The sequence below is a fragment of the Clavispora lusitaniae genome, assembly GCF_014636115.1.
Source record: "Clavispora lusitaniae strain FDAARGOS_655 chromosome Unknown tig00000003_pilon, whole genome shotgun sequence".
Classification (NCBI taxonomy): Eukaryota; Fungi; Ascomycota; class Pichiomycetes; order Serinales; family Metschnikowiaceae; genus Clavispora; species Clavispora lusitaniae.
In genome coordinates, this window is record NW_027093975.1 from 817,703 (window position 1) to 838,799 (window position 21,097).

Below are 21,097 nucleotides of genomic sequence, written 5' to 3' on the forward strand. Positions count from 1 at the left end.
AAAAAACAGAACAATTTTTTGAACAGTTACTAATCTAATCGTTTATAATTAACATGACAATTTTAGCCCGTGGTCAGATTTTAATTTTTATGAATAGTTGCTGGTGGATCATAGGATATCTTATCACAGTTATCATATCGCATCACATTAGAAACATGAACTCGAGGTATCGGAATCTCCAATTTTGGTGATTCTAAGTGAGCGACATTCAAAAATGGAACAACAAGAAAGCGTGAAGCGAAGAGGCAGTGAAAGTTAAGGTTACAGTCGAAATGGCTAATTTCCAAATCTTTATGAGCCATATTCTGGTTGAAAGAGCTTGGTTATCTTTAGTCTCTCTATACATGGAAGCTGCACCTCGGATTCTTTCTATACACAGAAATCAACGGAATGTCGAATAGTACTTCTCCTGGGCAAAACGGTGCGCTACTTTCTCCAACACTTCCTTACCATACACCAACTCCAAAGGCTCTCCACCCTGCAAAACACGTTCTTCGTGTCGGCGCTGTTCTTCTTTTGTCACCAAGACAACATTTTGCATGCTGAGCTCCTTTGATGGGTCCCACCGTGTGAGCGCCAAACGGGTTGAGAAGCCTGATACAACCGACTTGCCGCGGAAAACTTCCTCCACAATGTAGGGTATATCTGCCATGGCGACTGGTGTACGCTGATCAGTGCGTCCAAGACGTGCTTCTTGGGCTGCCAAACTTTGCAACACACCGTCATAAACCTTCATACGGTTCTTGCCTTCAACATACTCAGTAGGATAGCCTGCCACAGTAGTAAGGATATGTGTAGCTAATGCAAGACCGAACATACCAGGCATGGTACCCAAGACAGGCAATATACGCACGCGGAACGCTTGAAGGGCAGCCAACTGGTTCACGTCACCACGCTCCACCTCTTGTTCTGGCAAGGGCAAAAGGCTGGCCTTTCTAGGATCCGGCTTCTCTGCACTAAAAACAACAGGAACACCACGAACACCCCGCTTACCCAAGCGAATACGCACAGCCCGTGCCAATGGATCCTCTTCTGTCTGGGTAATGTCAGCCACATTGAGTCTAGTTGGGTCAGATTTGCACGCAGCACCACCTGAAGAGACAACACGGAGCCCGTGCTCGTGGCAGAAAGTCAACAAGTCTACCTTCGTGTCGATGTTGTCGATACAGTCCACGACAATCGTTGGCTCGAAGCCGCCGCCCAAAATCAACTCTTCACCCAGTTTGCGGTCCCAAAGCAGGTTTCTGGCATCGATCTCAACCCACGGAGCCACACGTGCCATATGCTGTCTCATACACTCTACTTTGGGTGTTCCAACGTCTGCCAACGTGGCCACGGCGTGACGATTGAGCGAGGAGAGAGACACCTGGTCAAAATCCACAATACGAAGCGCACCCACACCTGAACGCACCAACAGCGTCACAACCCACAGGCCAACACCACCACATCCAACAACCACAACGCGCTGCGCTCTTACTTTTGCCATGCCCTCTTCGCCGAGAAAAGCGTAATTCCGGGCCAACTGCTCGCGAATAAGCTCTTCACTGGACTCCTTCTTTTTTGGCTGTTCTTGGGGAGCATGCTTCTCCCCTATGTACATGTGGTAAGCATGAACCGCAACGGCAGCAACAGCGGCAGCAGTAGCGGCCACTGTGGCTAATTTGGCTGGAGAAGACATGGGCATCGCAGACTGCAGACATGGTTGAAGTAGTAGGAAGGTGTTGGAGGCACGGGTGTCACAGAAACATACGTACCTCCGATCCCTTCAATTGCAGCCACGAAAGATGGCTAAGAAGCAGAGAGGAAAGGAAAGGAAAGGAAAGGGAAAGAAATATTATAGATATGATTTGGATTGCGCAAAGCGAATCAATGTATCAGGAGGTTTAAGTAAGTATGGGGAAAAAGAAAGGAACAAGAAAAGGAAGACTATCGCGCTTGAACTCTTGAGACGAATAAAAAGATTCAACAGGAATTGTGCTAGTCTCAAAATATTGCCAAAGTAAGTCCGCTTATGGATAATATCTTATAACTCTTCAAGGCCGATTGTGTGTGAAGACAACTCCATTCAAGGCTCATCTATTGTTTGTAAGTACGAAATCGTCTTAATTGTTTGTGATGATGGAAGAGACACAGATGGAAATAGAAGAGCTAAGAGCGGCTATAAATGTAAAATAAGCTCCAGTCAGTATCTCAACGCATCTAGATCGTCAGCACACAAACTGGAAAAGAAAACTCTGGCGCTCCCAGCAAGAATCTTAGGTGGAAAGAGACGAGACAATGCCTACAGATACTCCATGGATTGGCCATGATGAAGCCTCAGTTTATTGAGACAAGAGTCACTGACCCCGAAATGACTTGTGGCGATGGCCATCGACGTGCTCCATCTATACTTCTGCTGTCTTGAGACTATACTTCCCACCGAGACTATACTTCTGCTGTCGTGAGACTATACTTCAGCTGCCTTGAGACAGTACATCCGCACGGGATACAACTCACGGGGCATGCCCTTCTGCACGTCGCTTGCAATCAACCGCAAGCCTGCGCGGGCAAAAAGCTCCCGGAACTTGGCGTCTGTGCGTGTTACGCTCAGGTCGGTCGGATCGAAAACGTCCTCCACCGGCGCAATGTTCTCCTTGACCACAACCGTGCCGTTGGGCATCAATGCCTCGCGACACCTCTGCCAGAACGCCACAAGCTCGTCGTCGGGCAACTGGCCCACACACCACTGGCACCATACAAGCCAGTACTGCCCCATCTTTTCGGGCGCACACCGCCACTCCTGCATTCCTTGGGCGTAGATGTCGCCGAGGCGGCCCCGGCGCTTGACGTCCGCAAGTTCACGCTCCATCTGCGCCACAAAGGGCTCCACGGGCTCCAACAAGTCGCACCGGTCGCTGACTTTCCACAACAAGTCGCGGGTGATCCGCCCGATCCCGGCACCCATATCTACGGTGAGACGGGCTCCGTCGGGACACGCCATACGAGACTCGAGTTTGCGCAAGAACGTGGCCGAGCCGATGATGTCGGCCTTGGGCACAGGTGTTTGTTCGCCAAAGCCACCGAGCACTCCGTTGACGGACGCAGGCACCGACAGCCAGTAGGCAATAGCGTCAGAATAGTTGATGTTGGCGTCTGGGACGCCAGAGTCTGCGCTGTTTTCTGTATCGTTGATGTGTTTGGCGGGCATTGGTGAAGAAACCCGTGCCGCGGTGGTTCCAGTAGGCGATGCCTCTGCGGCACGGGCCTGGACACTGGGATGGTGATGGTGGAGAGGTACTGGTGTCCGATCTGGCGGTTGCAAACAGAGGATGTCAGCATGAAAACGTCGTTGTGGTTGGTGTTTCTGGCTTAGATGAGATTCAGGTGAGACGATTTTTCAGTCGCGGGTGGAAACGGCGTTTTCTGCGAAATCTCTGTTCTCAATATCATCTTTTCTTCTTGCTCAAGTCCTGCTAATGGTTTGTTCTGTCTGAACAAACCTAATGCAAAAAACATTCACCAGGTTCCGTTTGACTCTCTGGATTGTTTTGCCGACATTTGAAGTGGATATTATCGACTGCAAGTTCTTCTTTTGATAGTCGATTAAATCCTACGACTAGGGTGCGAATATGTCTCTTCCATTGTCATATTGGCCGGGTCACAAAAAATATTTGGTGTTCGAATCGATTATGGTCCGTGGTTCCCTTGTTACATTTAAGCGACGTCACTTTCTTTTACAAAATTGAAAGTTCCATCTTCTTTACTATTCAGGTGGCTATGGCGCGACATGCTTGTGGATGCGCGACACGTCCGCGCGACATAGTGATGATTGATGCGACTTGTTGATGTTTTATGCGACATCCCTCCATCCTCCTCCAGCATGGGTTACTACGACATTGACGATATTCTAGCTGACTCGGAGAAAGTTCCGTGCCGCTTCACACTTACTGTCCCCGGCCTCGGCTATCTTGAAGGAAACCCGGGGAAAGCTATCGAGAAAGATACCAAAGTGGAACTTCCCATGTGGCTTGCTGAAGTTCTTGCGACATCTTTGGTTCTGGCAGGAACAGAAGACAGTTTTGTCGAACTTCTACAGCCAGAATTTGTGGGTCCACGTGTTCTCAATGCTATCCGAGCCGACCCCACTTCAGTCGATCTACACACTATCGCCAGCAACTTTTACCGTCTTGCTGAAAAATGGCTGGCCCTTTTCAACGACACGGAATTGGTCGAGGTGGTCATGGCTATGCTCAAGGAAAGAGCAGTGGAAATAGACAACTACGCGTCGAACACGTCGAATCTTGTCAATTCAAACTTCTTGTACTCACTCGATGAGTTTGAAAGAGCACTTTACCGGGCGACATATGAGAGCAAGAAACAGATGCGGACATGGGGAAATACGTAGGTACTCATGCTTTTGCTTCTATTTTGAAGTCAAGCCGAATCTACCGTGGTCTATCAAGTTGTGATAGTTGGTAACTCACCTCAATGTTCTTTCAATGGACTAAACCTAGATTGACAGAAACAAAACGGGCTTAATGCTTCAATGTCTTACGAACCTCGGTAAATGTTCACGAACTGTGCTGCATTTCGTTCAACTAAACATATTTTCAGCTTTCGATTGAAGTTCTCCTGCGATGCATCTAAGTACTTTCTTTTAACTCATTCGGTTGATTTTGCCTCTCTATATTGGTTTGGTGTGAAATGGCTTTTATATCATGAACAGAACGACACTAATTCAGTAGTTACACCTAATTCAGTAGTTACACGTCTTGGTACTTTTTCCTATTTTAAGTCTACTAATTTTTCACTATATTACATCTAGAAGAGACCATCATCGTCACCATCCGAACTATCCTCCACCATTTCTTCCGACTTAAAAGCCTTCTTTTTCTTATTTCCGTTGGCTTCCTCTTCTTCCTTCTCTTCATCATCATCTTCAATGGCTCTTCTCTTTCTCTTGGTGGCCTTTGGCTTTTCCTCCTCTGCATCCGAACCCAAAGGTGGCTCCTCAGCATTGTCCTCTCCTCCAGTAAGTTGAGCTTCTTCTTCTTCGTCACTGTCGTTGATAAAATCCTTCTTCTTTCTCTTGCCGCCCTTCTTCTTCCCATTGGCTTGTTTCTTTCCCTTCTTCTTACCTCCTTCTTCAGAAAACGCTTTATCGTCATCAGAGTCGTCGGCAACTATGTTGTTTGCCCTCGCTTCTTCAGCCCATTGCTGGGCCTGTTCTTGCAAACGTGCTCTTTCTTTAGCCAACTCCTCCTCTTTAGTTCTCTTCTCGGCAAGAACAGATTCGAGCTCTTGCGCCTTTCTCGCTTCTTCCTCTTCTCTCAATCTCTTAGCCTCTTCAAGCTTGTTGTTTAATTGTGCGATATTCTCCTTCGTCTCTTCCAAGCACACATTCAATCTGTTGAGCAATGTGTTTGTTCCCAAGTTGGCTCTGGCCTTCAAATCCTCTTTAGGGAATGGTGGGTGCTTTTCGTCGTCTGAAGCCAACTTGTTCAACAGTTGAATGGCCTCGTTCAAGTTGATAATTGCTTCGTTAATGTCTTCCACAGTTCTCTGTTCAACAGGCAACTTGCTGACAAATTCGGCAATCTGGAACTGGATGAAAGCGACGTTGAAGACCAATGATCCGTTGCGACCACTGTGCTTGTTCAAAGCTTCTTCAGAATATTCCAATGCTTTTTTCAAGTACGACAAGTTCTTCTCCGCAATTCCCCTCAAGTACCACGAACGACCCAAAAATCCCATGATCTTAACATCCTGGCTGTCGGTGTATCTGACAAAAGCAACTTCATAACTCTCAATGGCCTTAGAGTACTGTTTCAATTCCACAAGAACGTGTCCCAAATTCAAGTATACCGAGATGTCGTTCAACGAGTCTCTGATTTTTCTTAAAATGTCCAATCCTTTGTGGTACTCCTTGTTTTCGATGTACACTATGGCCAAACCTTGTGCAGCGAAAACATTCTTGGGGTCAATGGATAACACTTTAGTGTATAATTCGATGGCTCTGACAAAGTATTTTTTTCTCTTCTCTTCGTCTTTAGAACTTTTTAAGTCATTGGCCATAACACAATAAATGTTGGCCAAAGAGATCAACGCATAGCAATCATGCGAATCAAAGTCCACCAATGTTTCTTTCTGATGCACGGTATCGGCATCAGGTTTCAAACCAATCTTTTTGCCAAAAGTCTTGATGAACCAGCCGTAGAACGATCTGATTTCCAAGTCTGAGGCGTTTTGCGCCAATAACTCTTTGATTTCTTTCTCAATTTCTTCCTTCAGAGTCTCGTTTGTTGAAACAGCATCCAAGAATAGAAGTCGGAGCTTGGCAGAAAAATAGTGTGGGCACTCTTGCAACAAAGAGTTGTACATTTCAATGGCCTTGTTTTGGTCTGAAACCTCGTGCGAGCGAGCCAAATTGTACGAGATTGTCACCTTCAAGTCCTTTTGCAATTCTGCATCCTTCAAATCATCCAATTTTTTCAACGCAAGCTCAAAGTTCTCAATGGCAACATCGACGCTGTTTTTCGAAAAGTTGAACACACCAATGTTATTGTAAACTTCCAACGGAACATCACGTCCAGTTTGTTTTCTCGATTCGATGGCCTTGTGTAGGTAGACCAATGACTGGCTGAGATCTTTTGGCTCATATAATTTGCTCAAAGTCAAGTAAGCATTCAAGGCCACAGGCTCTTTGTTCAAAAGGGCCTCAGCCTCGTTTTTGTTTTCCACTGCCAAACCACGGTTGTTGGACAATCTGATATATCTCTCTAGCATATGAATGGCCTGTTCCTGTTTTGTCTTAGAGGATTGCTGGGCATAAAGGACACCAAGGCAGTAATTGACTTCCAAACACTTTGGGTTTGTTTTCAAAATAGACTCAAACGTGATCAAAGACTCTTCAATGGAGCCCCTACTGAGCTGAGACTGGCCCAAACCGAGCTTGGCGAGAAGATTGTTTTCGTTCAATCTGATGGCCTCGTGGAAATACTTTTGCGACTGTGTGAAATCCTCTTTGGCATACGCCACACGGCCGAGCCAAAAGGAGGCTTGAGAAAGCACTTTTGTGGCGAAGGAAGACAATTTGCGAGAAGGTTTGTCGTCGGCAGAAAACGCCGAAACGACCTTGCCCACGATTTTCTCCACCAAGTCGTGTTTTCCTTTGGAGAAATAGAAGGAAGCGAGGGCTAACAAAATCACGCTGTCGTTCGTCTTTTCAAGCTGGAGATGCGTCAATTCCGTCAAGGAACGCTTGTAGCCTTCGAGAAACTGCTCGTCGGATAAAGAATTGGTGAAGACGTTGTCGAAGGACGCCAAGTTCAACAACAACTTGGCCTTGAAGCTCTTCGGGTCGAGCTGCAACGCCCTTTCCCATGCGCTGAGCGCCATGGGTCTGTCTTTCAAGAACCAGAAGCAAAGCCCAATGCCTAGTCTTGGGTCTGGCTTCATCAACGGATCCAACACCAAAACCTGCTGGTAGAGCTTGAGCGCGCTGGTGTAGTTCTGCGTCTTGCTCAAGGTGATTTGCGCCTTGCCCATCAACGCAAAACAGTTGGCCGGGTCCGCTTTCAAGAGCTTATCAAACGCCTGAAGAGCCTGGTCGGCGTGGTCTTCGTGCAAGTGCATCACGGCCCGCGCCAGCAACACCTGCGGCGAGCTGTCGTCCAAATTGGCAAATTCGGCCGCAGCCCGAGCCAAGTTGTCGCTTTTGTCCGTGCCTTCGCTTGCAAGGGCCAAATACACCCATCCCAAGACACTCCGCACAAGATCTCTGTCGGAGTCCAGAAAGTGGGCCTGGTCCAAGGCCGCTTGCACAATCTTCTGTGCGTCGCCCGCCTTGCCCTCCTGGGCATACGCCTGAGCCACCATGACCCAGTACTTGACTTCACATTTTTCTGCTTGCAAAAAACCAATGAGCTCGTGTGCGTCCTCAGGCAACTCGTCGATGGAGACGATTTCGCCGTTTCCAATTGCAACGTCGAGCAGGGAAAGCGATTCGGCAGAGGCGCCGCCTAAATAGTACGACACGTCGACGGGCTCGTCCATGGCAGATGGTGGAGAGAAAAGTGGAAGACGATGTTGAACTTGGGTGAGACACCCGTACCTCCGACGGCCCTCATCTGTGGGCGTGGCTGATCTGTTTTCTTTTCCTCTACTCTATAGGTTTTCTTGGGGCTCTGGCTCTACTAGCTTTAAGGCTAGCTCCTCTTGGTTCGACCTAGTGGATGTATGGGAGAGAGCAGAATAAACGTGGCACTTAACGAGTCTTGTCTTGTATGCAGGATATATTGAAACCGAATGGTGAAGCAGTCGGGACAAGAGCATTCTGTGCTTTTCCTTGGCGCCGTGGCCAGTTATTGTGGCGTCTCCTCGTCCCCAACTCTGCCCACCCGAAGACATGAATAATAGTACTGCCAGCAAACAACGGCCTTTATGCAGTACGCACCGAGTACAAAATTTTCACGCCTAGAAACCATCAAAAAACTCTATAGTTTTACGTCACAAGCACCATGTCAGACTCTGGAGCCGCAGAAAAGAGCATCGAGATCTGGAAGATCAAGAAGTTGATCAAGTCGCTCGAAATGGCCAAGGGAAACGGAACCTCGATGATTTCGTTGATCATTCCCCCCAAGGGCCAGATTTCCTTGACACAAAAGATGTTGACTGAAGAATACGGTACCGCCTCCAACATCAAGTCCCGTGTCAACAGATTGTCTGTCTTGTCTGCCATCACATCGACCCAGCAGAAATTGAAGTTGTACACCCATGTGCCCAAGAACGGATTGGTGATTTACTGTGGTGATGTCATCACCGATGAAGGAAAAGAGAAAAAGTTGAATATCGATTTCGAGCCCTTCAAGCCCATCAACACATCGTTGTACTTGTGTGACAACAAGTTCCACGTCGAGGCGCTTTCCGAGTTGTTGCAAGACGACGACAGATTTGGTTTCATCATTATGGATGGTAACGGAGCCCTTTTCGGTGCGGTGTCGGGAAACAACAGAGAGGTTTTGCACAAGTTCACTGTCGACTTGCCCAAGAAGCACGGCAGAGGTGGTCAGTCGGCGCTTCGTTTCTCGCGTTTGAGAGAAGAAAAGAGACACAATTACGTGAGAAAAGTTGCCGAGGTGGCAGTGCAGAACTTCATTGAAAACGACAAGGTCACCGTCAAGGGTTTGATTTTGGCCGGTTCCGCCGACTTCAAGAACGAATTGTCCAAGTCTGACTTGTTTGACCTTCGTTTGCAACAGAGAGTGTTGAAAACTGTGGATATTTCCTACGGAGGAGAGAACGGTTTCAACCAGGCCATCGAGCTTTCGGCCGAGACCTTGGCCAACGTCAAGTTTGTCCAAGAAAAGAAGTTGTTGAACCAGTACTTTGACGAGATTTCCCAAGACTCGGGCAAATACTGTTACGGTGTGGAAGACACATTGAAGGCTTTGGATCTTGGAGCGTGTGAGATTGTCATTGTGTACGAAAACTTGAACATCATTCGCTACACTTTGAAAGACAGCGAGGACAAGGAAGTTGTGGTCAACGTCAATCCAGAATTGCCTGACAAATCCTACATGTTGGACAAGGCCACCGGAACAGAAATGGAAATCGTCAAGGAAGAAATGTTCTTGGAGTGGTTGGCTGAAAACTACAAGAACTTTGGTGCCACGCTTGAGTTCGTCACAGACAGATCGTCTGAAGGTGCGCAGTTTGTGCAAGGTTTCGGTGGTGTTGGTGCTCTTTTGAGATACAAGGTCAACTTCGAGCAATTGGCTGATGAGTCGGACGACGACGAATACTACGACGACACTGACGACGATTTCATCTAGATTGGGGGAACATGTACTTTAGGCGGTCTGTTGTGATCTTGAATACAAGACTGATGTATGCCGGTGTAAATGTTGTAGCTATGTGAGACCTAAACTTTTACAGAATACTTTGAAGAGTGGGAAAGTGGCAGCAAAGCCAGCTTTTGAAAAGCACGCTAACACCGAATTCACAAGAGAAGCATAATGGAGCAACCCTTAAGAATGTAGCGATGCAAGTTTAGAGATCGACTAAAACGGTAACGTGTACTTTAATTTATTGGTTTGATGCGCCCCTTATTTGATTAGATAATGAAAAACAGGTGTCAAGATAGAATATTTCATCGTTAACCATGCATTCGAATAACATTTTCGCCTCCAAACAATCCTTTGAGAGTGTCCTCTAAATTTAAGTACGGGAGATCCATTTAGGCATCACTAGTGTATTAGTTGGTAGAGATTATGTATTGAGAAAAGCAAGATTCCATAATAGCACTTCGAGCAATCTATTTTGTTTCCGAATAATCTGTTTTCGTTCCTACAAATGCCTCCATTTCTTCAGATCATCATATATCAGCTATGACGTAATTTCTGCTTCAAGAGAATAGCCACGTATACATCCTAAGCGTATATGAATTCTAATCAGTCTATGTAACAATAAAGCTTCTTCTCGAAAACTTTCAAATTATGGAGAATTCCTTGAAGACCTACGACCTAGCCTTCTGTTTTTGTTTTTGTTTCTTCTTTTCAACTCTAGCCTTGCCCTTAGTTTGTTTGAGCTCGTCCAAAGCCTTGATAGATTTGCGGCCCAATACGGTTTCCGAAGTTGCTCCAGAAACAATCTGGTGAGCCAAATTTTCAAGTCCACTGGTGATGTAAGATCTTCTGTGATTCTTACGAAGAGGAATGGCCAAGCTTTCTTTCAATTGAGCACGAAGCGCCTTTTGCTCTTCTTTGGTCAACTTACTTCTTTCGAGTCTCTTCTTCTGCTTTTTGATCACATCGTCCTCAAACTCATCAAGGTCGGACAAGTTGTCAAAACCCAAATCTTCGGCAGCTTGCTTGAGCCAAGAATTCTCTTTTCTTGTAGCAGTATTGGACATGGTAGAACCTGCCAATTTTCCTGCCATGCGAACTCTTTCTCTGATCTGTTGCACAATGTCATACTCTATTGGAAGCAATTTGACATCGGCCTTGGCGTTGAATTTTCCTCCTTCGGCACTCGAGGCAACAAGTTTTCTGAGCTTCTTGAATGGGCCCGAGGCTTCTTGTGGCGAACAGAACATCACCGATACACCCTCTTTGCCCGCACGAGCAGTTCTTCCGGATCTGTGAATGTAGGTATCAGCAGAACGAGGCAAGTGATAATGGGCTACATGGTCGATGCTTGGGATATCAAGACCTCTCGCTGCCACGTCTGTGGCAACAAGAACAGCCGATTTGTTTTTCTGCGTGGCTTCTTTAAACCGCTCCAACGCCCGCATACGCTGCTTTTGGATCATAGACGAATGGATGGAGAACGCTGGGATGTTCAAGTTTTCCAAAAGTGGGACCAATCTTCTCACAGACTCAACCGAATTGGCAAAGACCAACGTAGATCCTGGGTACATGAGCACAAAGTAATATAGATACAAGTCTCTTTCTGCCGGTCCACACTCCACCAATGCCTCTGTGATTTGGCCCGAAACGATTTCCTTTGGATTTGCATCACAAAGGGCGGGCTTCGAGTCTTTGAACTTAAGTTTCTTCTGTAAAAGCTGGAGAATCTCATCGTTGGCAACCAAAGCGCCGGAGGATGCCTTGGTGCCTTTTCCGGACTTATCCAACTTGAAAAACAAGTCTCGAGAAAAGGTGGCGGAAAACACCAATGTTTGCCATCTCCACCCATATGCTTTGTCTCTGTTTTTACCCAAGAGGTCCAAGATCCGCTCGAACTCTTCGAAATGGCCGTCCTGCAATAATCTGTCTGCTTCATCAAGAACGATGATTTCAGTGAGCGCCATTCTTTTGGTGAATTCTTCGCTCTTTTCAATGAGCTCCAAAAAACGACCAGGGGTGGCGACAATAATACCTGGCCCATATGATAAGAGTCTCTCCTGTCTCTGAATGGAAAGACCACCCGTTACAGAAACGATTCCGTTCAGGGCGAGCGGCGCATACTTGGCGATTTTATTCAAATGGTCCAGAACCTGGTGTGCCAATTCTCTGGTTGGAGCAAAGATGATACCTGTTGGAGCAGGGATGGTTTTCTTTTGTCTTAAGGTCTTTATCTCGGCAATCTTGGAAATATACTTTTCCAAAATGGGAATACCGTATGCCAAAGTCTTACCGGAACCAGTTGTGGCTTTACCAATGACATCCTTTCCTTCCAACGCCAAAGGAATGGCGGACTTTTGAATTGGCGTAGGTTGTTTGAAACCAAGTGCTTGCAATCCACTCAAAGTATACGCCGAGAGAGGAACATTCTGCCACTGAGGCAAATCGATATCGTCGTCTGGAAGGGGCATGTCCAACACAGAGAACGCCACCAACTTTTCTTCTTCATCTTCCTTTTCCAATGCGGCGTCATCTTTTTCAGGGACGTCGTTCTTGTCTTTCTTGTTCTTCTTGCTTTCTGTCTTGGAGGCCTTCTTTTGGGATTTCTTCTCTTGTTGGTCCAGCTTCACTTCGTCATCGAAACCAGTAAATTCTTCATCTCCTTCAGCCTCCGTTTGCTCTTCTTCAGCATCTGCTTGCTCTTCTGCTGGCTCTTCTTTTTCTTCACCCTCTTCTTGTTCCTCCTCTTCTTCCTCAGACATTTCTACATCGCTATCCTTAGCAATGAACTCGGCTTTTCCGTTCACCATACGCACGTCGACACCCTCAAGCTCTTCAAGGCCGAAGAAGCCCGAATAATCTCCGAGGTTGTCTGGAATTTCCACTGGTTTCCACAGAAGTTGGTCTGCCTTGATGATTTTGTTCTGGCGGGCATTTTTTTGCTTCAACGTTGGCGGCTTGCTGCGAACAAACTTGCCGCCCGTTTTTTTGCTCCCAGTAGGCTTTTTGCCGCCGTTTGGCTTATTCCCATTAGGCTTTTTGCCGCCATTGGACTTTTTGCCGTTTTTAGGTGCCATGGTGATGAGATGAGATGGGTGGAAAAAATCGCGAATTATGTGGGGATCATAAAGTGCACCTAAAATCAGTCTGCAAATTTCTACAAATTTACAAGAATTCCAATTTCTGGATTTTCTGCTTTGAGTTCATGCTTGGACGCAATCCAAGACATAGATGGCTTCTAGTTATGGCAGCAATTAGTGACGAGACACTAGCTTTCACACATTGCACCTTAAATCTAGGTGCAACCGAATCATCACTTGAGCAAATAAGAAGTGGATGGCAGTAAGCGTTTCGAACGGTTTAAGAACTTTCAAATTAGGAGAAAACCAAGAAATGTAGTTTTGTCAATATCTCGTATGTTTTATGACTCTTTCTGTTTGATCTTCTATAATACAGTTGAAGCTGGATGGTCAAGTTTACAAACTATCAAAGTTGACTAATCCGTGAAGTCTTCTAGCATCTTGAATGTAGATTCCTCATTTTTTCTTATGTTTCATCATTTAGCCCACTGCAAACAAAGAATTGGAGATTGTGTAGTTCTGCCAACGTCGCATTCTCGCAATAGAACCAGTTACGTACAATTAACACTTCAAACGTTTAAAATTTTACAGTTTTTTTAGCGTATAGGAGCGTGCAATGTGTGCATTATTTACTCTTCAATTTGGTTTGTTTGACATAGTTTTTGAATTTTTTTTGAAGGCTTTTGCATTTCTCTTAGGTATGCTGGATTCTCACGAAAATTGAAAAAGAAAAACTTTCACACAAGAGATAGGTCATATCCACTCTTAAAATTTTCAAGTTAGATCTAGTTAACCCAGTTTGTATTTTTAAACGAGGATAGGGGTGCTTCAAAATCATCAGGTACAGCAATCTCTTCGCTTAGACGTTACCTTAAAGGTCGGTCAACTGCCACCATGCTCTACAGTATTTTATGAGAAAATGTACAGACCACTAACACCTTACTTTCGTAAAACACGAACCACAGAAAAAAAGAAACTGAACACCAACGTAGTCGTACATATCAATGCTCTAGTTTATGTAGTGTGGCTTTTTGTCGCTGCAGGGTTCAATTTAAGATTCTCAATGCGGTATCGCGAAGCTTATCTGCCAATAGGAGCAAAAAACCGAAGCAAAAAATCAGTCAATTCACACTAGCAATAAAATATGATGAGGCCAGAGTGTGTACCTTACTTGAACGTGTATCAACCATCAACCAAAGGCATGGTTTAGATCATCGACTCACTTGCTCGCATAATTTCAACCAGGAAGATTGTGGCCTGTCTTAACCAAAGCGGTAGAAGAAAAATCCATCCAAACTAATACATCCAAACCAACGGCGGCTAAACCCCGAAACGAACACGAAATTGGGCGATTTCGGCCCGTTCAGAGCCAAGAAAAAGCACCGCATCACTAAGGAAATCAACGGCGCGATCTTTATACGTGTATACAAGCCGTGCCAAAAGTTGTTATAGATCGATGTCCAGCTCCATAGAAAGATCAAATCGGGCAAGAGCGGGCCGAGAGCCAAGAAATATAACACAAAATCAAAAGACGCAAAGGAGGCGGCGAAAGACTTTCCTTCATCTCCTACGGAATGCGATAACGGAATGCGGAAATCTGCCATCAAAGATCCGCGACTGCACACAGCAAAGCCACTTTTGCTGATAAGCATGGGTTGGAAACGTGGAAGCCGCTACCGTGGCACTGGCGACGGCTAAATTGGTTATTGAGATAGACAACACGCCGTCTATGCTGAGCAAAAGCGATAGAAAGCAGGACCGGAAGATTGGGGTGGTCACGTGCACGCATCAACACGCGGCGTTTTCAATCAATCGTCTGTCATTCTGCACCTTCCCTATGCGGATAGTTATCAGCGGCATATAATGTGCATGAAGTCGCATACTGATAGCGATAGCCCCATCAATGACTATATAATGGCCAGGAATTTTTCAGGACCATTTTCTGCAAACTAAGACTCTCCGATGCTGGACATCAAAAACGAAAAGTTGACACATGTTGTGTCCATCACAGCCTCCGACATTGAGCTGCAAGACCGTGTCATCACCACGATTCTCTCTCCACATACTGGAAAGAAGGTGGAAATCACTGGCGATGTCGACGAGGCCATGAAAGTTGTTCTCGAAGGCGAAAGAGTCACGCTTACGCCCGAGGAAGACCGTCGCTTGCTTCGCAAAATCGACTTGTACCTATTACCACTCATTTGTCTCTTGTATGCCACGCAATTTATGGACAAATTGTCCAACTCGTGGGCAGCAGTGATGGGTTTGAGAACAGACTTGCACATGAAGGGAGAAATGTACTCGTGGACAGGCTCTGCGTTTTACCTAGGCTACTTGGCCTTTGAGTTCCCGGCCTCCGTCTGTCTCCAAAGGTTTCCGGTGGCCAAAACGGTGTCAATGTTCATTGTGTTGTGGGGTGTGATCCTTTGCTTGCACTCTGTGCCGCAATACGCCGGGTTTGTTGCCTTGAGAACCATTTTGGGCGGCTTGGAGTCTTCGGTCACTCCTGCGTTCGTCATCATCACCTCTCAATGGTACAAGAAGGAAGAGGTTTTCCTCAGAACTACGCTCTGGTTTTCGTGCAACGGGCTTGGTCAGATCTTGGGTTCGGGCGCCATTGGCTACAACTTGTTCACTCATAAGGACAGCTATGCGCTTGAGGCGTGGAAAATTGTCTTTATTGCCACGGGATGCATTACCATTGTGCTTGGCTTTGCCATCTTCTTCCACATTCCTAACAACCCAACAGAGGCTTGGTTTTTGACCGAGCACGAGAAGAAATTGGTGGTGGAAAGAATCCGCTCCAACCAGCAAGGCTTTGGTAACCACCACTTCAAGAAAAAGCAGTTCATCGAGGCTTTGACCGACATCCAGACCTGGGCGTTTTTTGTGATTTCCTTGGCCACAAACATCCCCAACGGTGGTTTGACTAACTTTGGCAGTATCTTAATGACAGGATCCATGCATTTCACCACAAAGAAAACACTCTTGTGGGGAATGATCCCTGGAACTGTAGAGGTGGTGGGATGCACCCTTTTCGCTTACTGCTACCGGTTTTACAAGTCCAGAATGCTTTGGGCCACGTTTATCTCGGCCATGAGTGTGATGTTCCTCTGCTTGTTGGCATTTGCAAAGAACAAGGACGCCCAGTTCGCTGGCTATGCCTTGTACTCGCTCAGTCCTTTGATTTTCATTTGTATCTTGTCGTCCATTGCATCCAACATCGTGGGGCACACCAAAAAGGTGACTGTCAATGCCATTTTCCTTATTGGATACTGTGTGGGAAACTTAATTGGCCCTCAGACGTTCAGAGCAAACCAGGCTCCAAACTATGATGGTGCCAAGGCTGCGATGGTGGGATGTTCTTCATTGACTACGGTGTTGATGATTTTGCTCTGGATCTATTACATCCGGGAAAACAGGAGAAGAGATGCCTTGGAGTCGGCACTGGAGTTTGAGATGATTGAGAACCACGAGTTTGCCGATTTGACCGACAGAGAAAACCCTCTTTTCAGATACACCATCTGATTTCTTTGTAGTAGTATGTTCGAAGATAATAAACGACAGAAGGTTAAACAATGAGCTTGTGAGCCGATGTTGGACAATGGGTTTCGGTGCAGTTTACTTCGGATCCTACAACAGAAAATACCCGAGTGCAATTGTTCCACCGATCAGCTGATTTGCGATTATGCTCAGCATGACGGTATGTCTGTTTTTCCCAGGGGACATTTGGAAGGACGGAACTGCATTTTATTCTCAGAATCATCTGTTGACAGCTTTGTATTGCTGTGGTAATCTGTCTTTTCTCCGACTGTTGGAGCGCACGTATTATATATAGTGGTTACTACATTGACACGATTTGCTTGCAATATAGCAGACACTGTAGCTAAATCCAAGTAGAAAATTCATCCGGGTCGCCTTTGCAAGAGAATTCCGGTTTACAAATTTATCCGGGTTCCTTTGCAGTTTTTCCTGGTTCGCTTGCAAATAATATACGATTACATAGGAGCGGCCCCTATAGGGGTATAGGGGCACATAGCCTCGTATTCAGAAAATATAAAAGAAACACCATCAGCGTTCATCTAGCTTCGAGAATCGAAACAGGATGTTGTTATTACACAAGAATTGTTCTCCAGGTCAAATGGATATGTTTGCGTGCACACAAGACTCATCTGAAGAGGCTCAAGAAAGGCAGACTAGGACGGAGTTACAAACCCAGTTGAGTTGAGCTGGCACTGAAAACCCACTGGGAGTGTCTTGAAATCAACCCGAGGCCTTAGAAATCCAGGAAACTCAATATTGGAATCAAGTGCAAGAGAGCCTAGCACAGTTCCATCTTCAAAGTTAACAAGAGGAATCAAGCACAAACTGATCTTCCGACTAGTTGACAAGCCTTTTCAGGAATCAACCAAGTTCGCCAGATTCAGATCGGCAGCAGCGACAACATCAGCCTAGTTAGACATGCTACGAAGGTCCCGCAGCATCACGCAGAACGCCAAAGCGCCCAAGTCGCTCAAACCTCAGCAGGCACGCCAGCTTATCCGGCGATTCCATGTTCTTCTCAAAAACAAGGCCACGATAATCAAGAGCCTCGCCCGCGAAGATGCCAGCTTGACCGAAAACAACTACAAAGACATTCTAGGGAAAAAGTACGCCGCAGCGTATGGCCAGTTCAAACTCACCAAGCATCTTGAACAGTTCCAGCCCGATGGCTCTTGGGAGAAGCTTGTGCCAATGTTGGCACGCATCGACGCCGAAATCGACCAGAGGGGCGGTCTCCATGTCTACCAGATGGCGTCCACGGTGGGCCAAAACGAGCTGCGGGGAGGAGACTCGCTGAAAAGATTGGTTGCGTGGTTCAAGGAGCTCGGACGAACGGCCCGCAGCCTGCTAGAAATTGGGTGTCTCAGTGCAGATAATGCCATACTGACATGTGGCCTATTTGGGACGGTCACACGGATCGACTTGAACTCCCAGAACCCCAAGATTGAACAACAGGATTTCATGCAACGGCCGCTCCCTACCCTGGATTCGGATAAATTCGACGTTATCTCGTGTCTGTTGGTGCTCAATTTCGTCCCGACTCCGGCACAGAGAGGGGCCATGTTACGCCGAATCACCCAGTTTCTCCGGCCCGAGTCATCTTCGCTCTTTTTGGTGCTCCCATTGCCGTGCGTGGCGAACTCGCGTTACTTTGACGCAAGTGTCCTTGAGAAGATCATGCAGAGTCTAGGGTTCCGCCAGGTACGTTATTACGAGGCGAAAAAAGTGGCCTATTGGCTCTACGACTGGAATGGGAAATGCTCCGAAATCAAACTACGGAAAAAGGAAATCCATAAAGGCAGCAGCCGCAACAATTTTTTCATCGACGTAAATAACCAGCTGTCAGATGAAGCGTAAGGTATAGTTATGCGCCATCTTGAAACTCTGCTGTTTATTGGTGTCTCCGTCACGTATGAGAGGGTAAATGGCGCATGCGCGCGCATACATCATCTGTAATTATTCCATTTTCCCTTACCTCAACTTGCATGATGGGTCCGCGTTAATCCGGCTTCATATAGTAAGAAATACACACAATCCTGGAAAAACGCACCACTTTGCCATACACAAAGTGGATGCTTAAAAGCATATAAGCTCATTCTTAGTGGCGTGAGGTGGCTGGAAAAATTTTTTTACCCGTACAGGCCACAATACATGCGTAGCGCTTATGATGCGTCATGTTTGCGTGCTTCGGATCATTACGATCCATTGGACTACATTTTTTTTTTCCGGACAGCTCATCAGTCTCTAGAGCAGAAGAGAATTACAGAGCCGAAAAGAGTCTTACATGAGAGCTTATTCCGAACAGCATGAAACTTTTTGATGGAAAATAGCCTACTTTCGGGAGACACGGGAAGTAGAAAATACCAGGCATACTGCTTTTGTGTCAGGAGACTTTTAGAGGAAAGTAGCACGGGCAGCACTGCACCCAACCCATAATAGTGTGACAGCCTGTCTGCAGACGGCTATATTTTTCGCCGTCCCACGGCTTTAGACGACATACGTCAATTCCCCAGTACGGCACGCACATTTTTCCTGCCAACCGACTGGGGAAAAACAGCTGTTTCGACTGACCAGAAGGCCATTTCATAATCTTTTTTTCACTGAGTACCTCGAATTAGTAAAGCAAATGGTCTGAACGATTTTCGGGTAGGATTAGTAGGCTCAAAAAAGCCACATGGCAGCTTCTATCAGAGTGTGACCATGCGGCAATTGTAAGTGGAGAGATTCAGTTTTTCCGGGGACAGGTACGGAGAAACCTGGAGAGCAGGTCTGGAGAAAACCGGATGCAGGACAGACATGCATCGGGCGTTTGCTTTCGGCTGGTTAGGTAAATTTTTTCCGAAAGTCATTAGCTGACATATTACATTTGTGACTGGGTCCAAAGGTATTTAAGGGCCCATGGTTTGCCCCAACTGGCAAGATTTTTTTTCTCATCATTCATCATTCAATTACAACTTTAATTTACCATGTCTCAAGAAGATATTAACACTACTGGTACCACACCAGCAAATGGTTCTATCTTAGAAAAAGAAAAAAACAACGAAGAACAGCTAGTCGATGTTTTGCCAAACAAGGGCTTTAAGGATTACATTTCCATTTCTGTCTTTTGTTTGTTCGTTGCCTTTGGTGGTTTCGTTTTCGGTTTCGATACCGGTACCATTTCCGGTTTTGTTAACATGCCCGACTTCAAGAGAAGATTCGGTCAAAAAAGAAAGGATGGCTCGCACTACTTGTCTAATGTTAGAACCGGTTTGGTGGTCTCTATTTTCAACGTCGGTTGCGCTGTCGGTGGTATTATTCTTTCCAAAATCGCTGATATGCAAGGTAGAAGAATGGCTTTGATGGTTTCCATGGTCATTTACGTCGTCGGTATTATCATTCAAATTGCATCTCAACACGCCTGGTACCAGTACTTTATTGGTCGTCTTATTTCCGGTCTCGCTGTCGGTATGGTTTCCGTTGTCTCTCCACTTTTCATTTCTGAAGTCTCTCCAAAACAAATTAGAGGTACTTTGGTCTGCTGCTTCCAGTTGTTTATCACCATGGGTATTTTCTTGGGTTACTGTACCACTTACGGTACTAAGAAATACTCCGACTCCAGACAATGGAGAATTCCATTGGGTTTGTGTTTCGCATGGGCCATTTTCTTGGTTGTCGGTATGTTGAGTATGCCAGAATCTCCAAGATACTTGATGGAAAAGAAGAAGATCGACGAGGCCAAGAAGTCCATTGCCAGATCTAACAAGATTTCCGAAGAAGATCCATTTGTCCACACCGAAATCCAACTTATTCAAGCTGGTATTGACAGAGAAGCTTTGGCTGGTAAGGCCTCTTGGAAGGAATTGGTCACTGGTAAGCCAAAGATCTTCAGAAGAGTCATTATGGGTATTATGCTTCAATCCTTGCAACAATTGACTGGTGACAACTATTTCTTCTACTATGGTACCACCATTTTCCAAGCTGTTGGTATGAACGATTCCTTTGAAACTTCCATTGTGTTGGGTATTGTTAACTTTGCATCCACATTCGCTGGTATCTACGCCATTGAGAAGCTTGGTAGAAGAATGTGTCTTTTGACTGGATCTGCCTCTATGTTTGTCTGTTTCATCATTTACTCGCTTCTTGGTTCCCAACATTTGTACAAGCATGGTACTAGCAATGTTTCATCCAACACAAGAAAGCCAACTGGTGATGCTATGATTTTCATTACCTGTCTTTACATTTTCTTCTTTGCTTCGACCTGGGCTGGTGGTGTCTACTGTATCATTTCCGAATCTTACCCATTGAGAATCAGATCCAAGGCTATGTCTGTTGCCCAAGCCGCTAACTGGATGTGGGGTTTCTTGATTTCCTTCTTCACTCCATTCATCACATCCGCCATTCACTTCTACTACGGTTTTGTCTTTACCGGCTGTCTTTTGTTCTCCTTCTTCTACGTCTACTTCTTTGTCTACGAGACCAAGGGTCTTTCATTGGAGGAAGTCGATGAGTTGTATGCTTCTGACACTCTTCCATGGAAGTCTGCCGGATGGGTTCCACCATCTCTTGAACACATGGCTCATGCTACCAGATATGCTGGTGAGGAAAAGCCTGAAGACGAACAAGTTTAGAAGAATAATCTCCACAAAGTTTAATTTTTGTTCTCATTGC

The 21,097-nt window shown here is 46.0% G+C and overlaps 9 protein-coding genes across 9 annotated transcripts; 5 read left to right on the plus strand and 4 right to left on the minus strand. All coding sequences in view use genetic code 12, as the record gives it.

Moving 5' to 3' along the window:
* Nucleotides 1-382: 382 nt before the first annotated feature.
* Nucleotides 383-1,684, minus strand: TCD2 (tRNA threonylcarbamoyladenosine dehydratase; the record flags this gene model as incomplete). Its single annotated transcript, XM_002619203.2, has 1 exon — nucleotides 383-1,684. The coding sequence occupies one exon, from the start codon at nucleotides 1,682-1,684 to the stop codon at nucleotides 383-385; it is 1,302 nt and encodes a 433-aa protein (XP_002619249.1).
* A 762-nt stretch (nucleotides 1,685-2,446) lies between these two features.
* On the minus strand, nucleotides 2,447-3,187 carry TAE1 (N-terminal protein methyltransferase; the record flags this gene model as incomplete). The annotated part of the gene is made up of 1 exon (XM_002619205.2): nucleotides 2,447-3,187. One exon carries the CDS (start codon nucleotides 3,185-3,187, stop codon nucleotides 2,447-2,449), a length of 741 nt encoding a protein of 246 aa, XP_002619251.2.
* A 624-nt stretch (nucleotides 3,188-3,811) lies between these two features.
* PSF3 (DNA replication protein) lies at nucleotides 3,812-4,384 on the plus strand (the record flags this gene model as incomplete). The annotated part of the gene is made up of 1 exon (XM_002619206.2): nucleotides 3,812-4,384. The coding sequence occupies one exon, from the start codon at nucleotides 3,812-3,814 to the stop codon at nucleotides 4,382-4,384; it is 573 nt and encodes a 190-aa protein (XP_002619252.2).
* Nucleotides 4,385-4,800: 416 nt separating this feature from the next.
* On the minus strand, nucleotides 4,801-8,034 carry FOB63_000398 (uncharacterized protein; the record flags this gene model as incomplete). The annotated part of the gene is made up of 1 exon (XM_002619207.2): nucleotides 4,801-8,034. One exon carries the CDS (start codon nucleotides 8,032-8,034, stop codon nucleotides 4,801-4,803), a length of 3,234 nt encoding a protein of 1,077 aa, XP_002619253.2.
* A 464-nt stretch (nucleotides 8,035-8,498) lies between these two features.
* Nucleotides 8,499-9,812, plus strand: ERF1 (translation termination factor eRF1; the record flags this gene model as incomplete). The annotated part of the gene is made up of 1 exon (XM_002619210.2): nucleotides 8,499-9,812. The coding sequence occupies one exon, from the start codon at nucleotides 8,499-8,501 to the stop codon at nucleotides 9,810-9,812; it is 1,314 nt and encodes a 437-aa protein (XP_002619256.1).
* Nucleotides 9,813-10,495: 683 nt separating this feature from the next.
* MAK5 (putative ATP-dependent RNA helicase) lies at nucleotides 10,496-12,901 on the minus strand (the record flags this gene model as incomplete). Its single annotated transcript, XM_002619211.2, has 1 exon — nucleotides 10,496-12,901. The coding sequence occupies one exon, from the start codon at nucleotides 12,899-12,901 to the stop codon at nucleotides 10,496-10,498; it is 2,406 nt and encodes an 801-aa protein (XP_002619257.2).
* Nucleotides 12,902-14,866: 1,965 nt separating this feature from the next.
* On the plus strand, nucleotides 14,867-16,432 carry DAL5 (allantoate permease family MFS transporter; the record flags this gene model as incomplete). Its single annotated transcript, XM_002619212.2, has 1 exon — nucleotides 14,867-16,432. One exon carries the CDS (start codon nucleotides 14,867-14,869, stop codon nucleotides 16,430-16,432), a length of 1,566 nt encoding a protein of 521 aa, XP_002619258.1.
* Nucleotides 16,433-17,365: 933 nt separating this feature from the next.
* On the plus strand, nucleotides 17,366-18,304 carry FOB63_000402 (25S rRNA (adenine2142-N1)-methyltransferase; the record flags this gene model as incomplete). Its single annotated transcript, XM_002619213.1, has 1 exon — nucleotides 17,366-18,304. One exon carries the CDS (start codon nucleotides 17,366-17,368, stop codon nucleotides 18,302-18,304), a length of 939 nt encoding a protein of 312 aa, XP_002619259.1.
* Nucleotides 18,305-19,413: 1,109 nt separating this feature from the next.
* Nucleotides 19,414-21,057, plus strand: FOB63_000403 (sugar porter family MFS transporter; the record flags this gene model as incomplete). The annotated part of the gene is made up of 1 exon (XM_002619214.1): nucleotides 19,414-21,057. The coding sequence occupies one exon, from the start codon at nucleotides 19,414-19,416 to the stop codon at nucleotides 21,055-21,057; it is 1,644 nt and encodes a 547-aa protein (XP_002619260.1).
* Nucleotides 21,058-21,097: the final 40 nt, after the last annotated feature.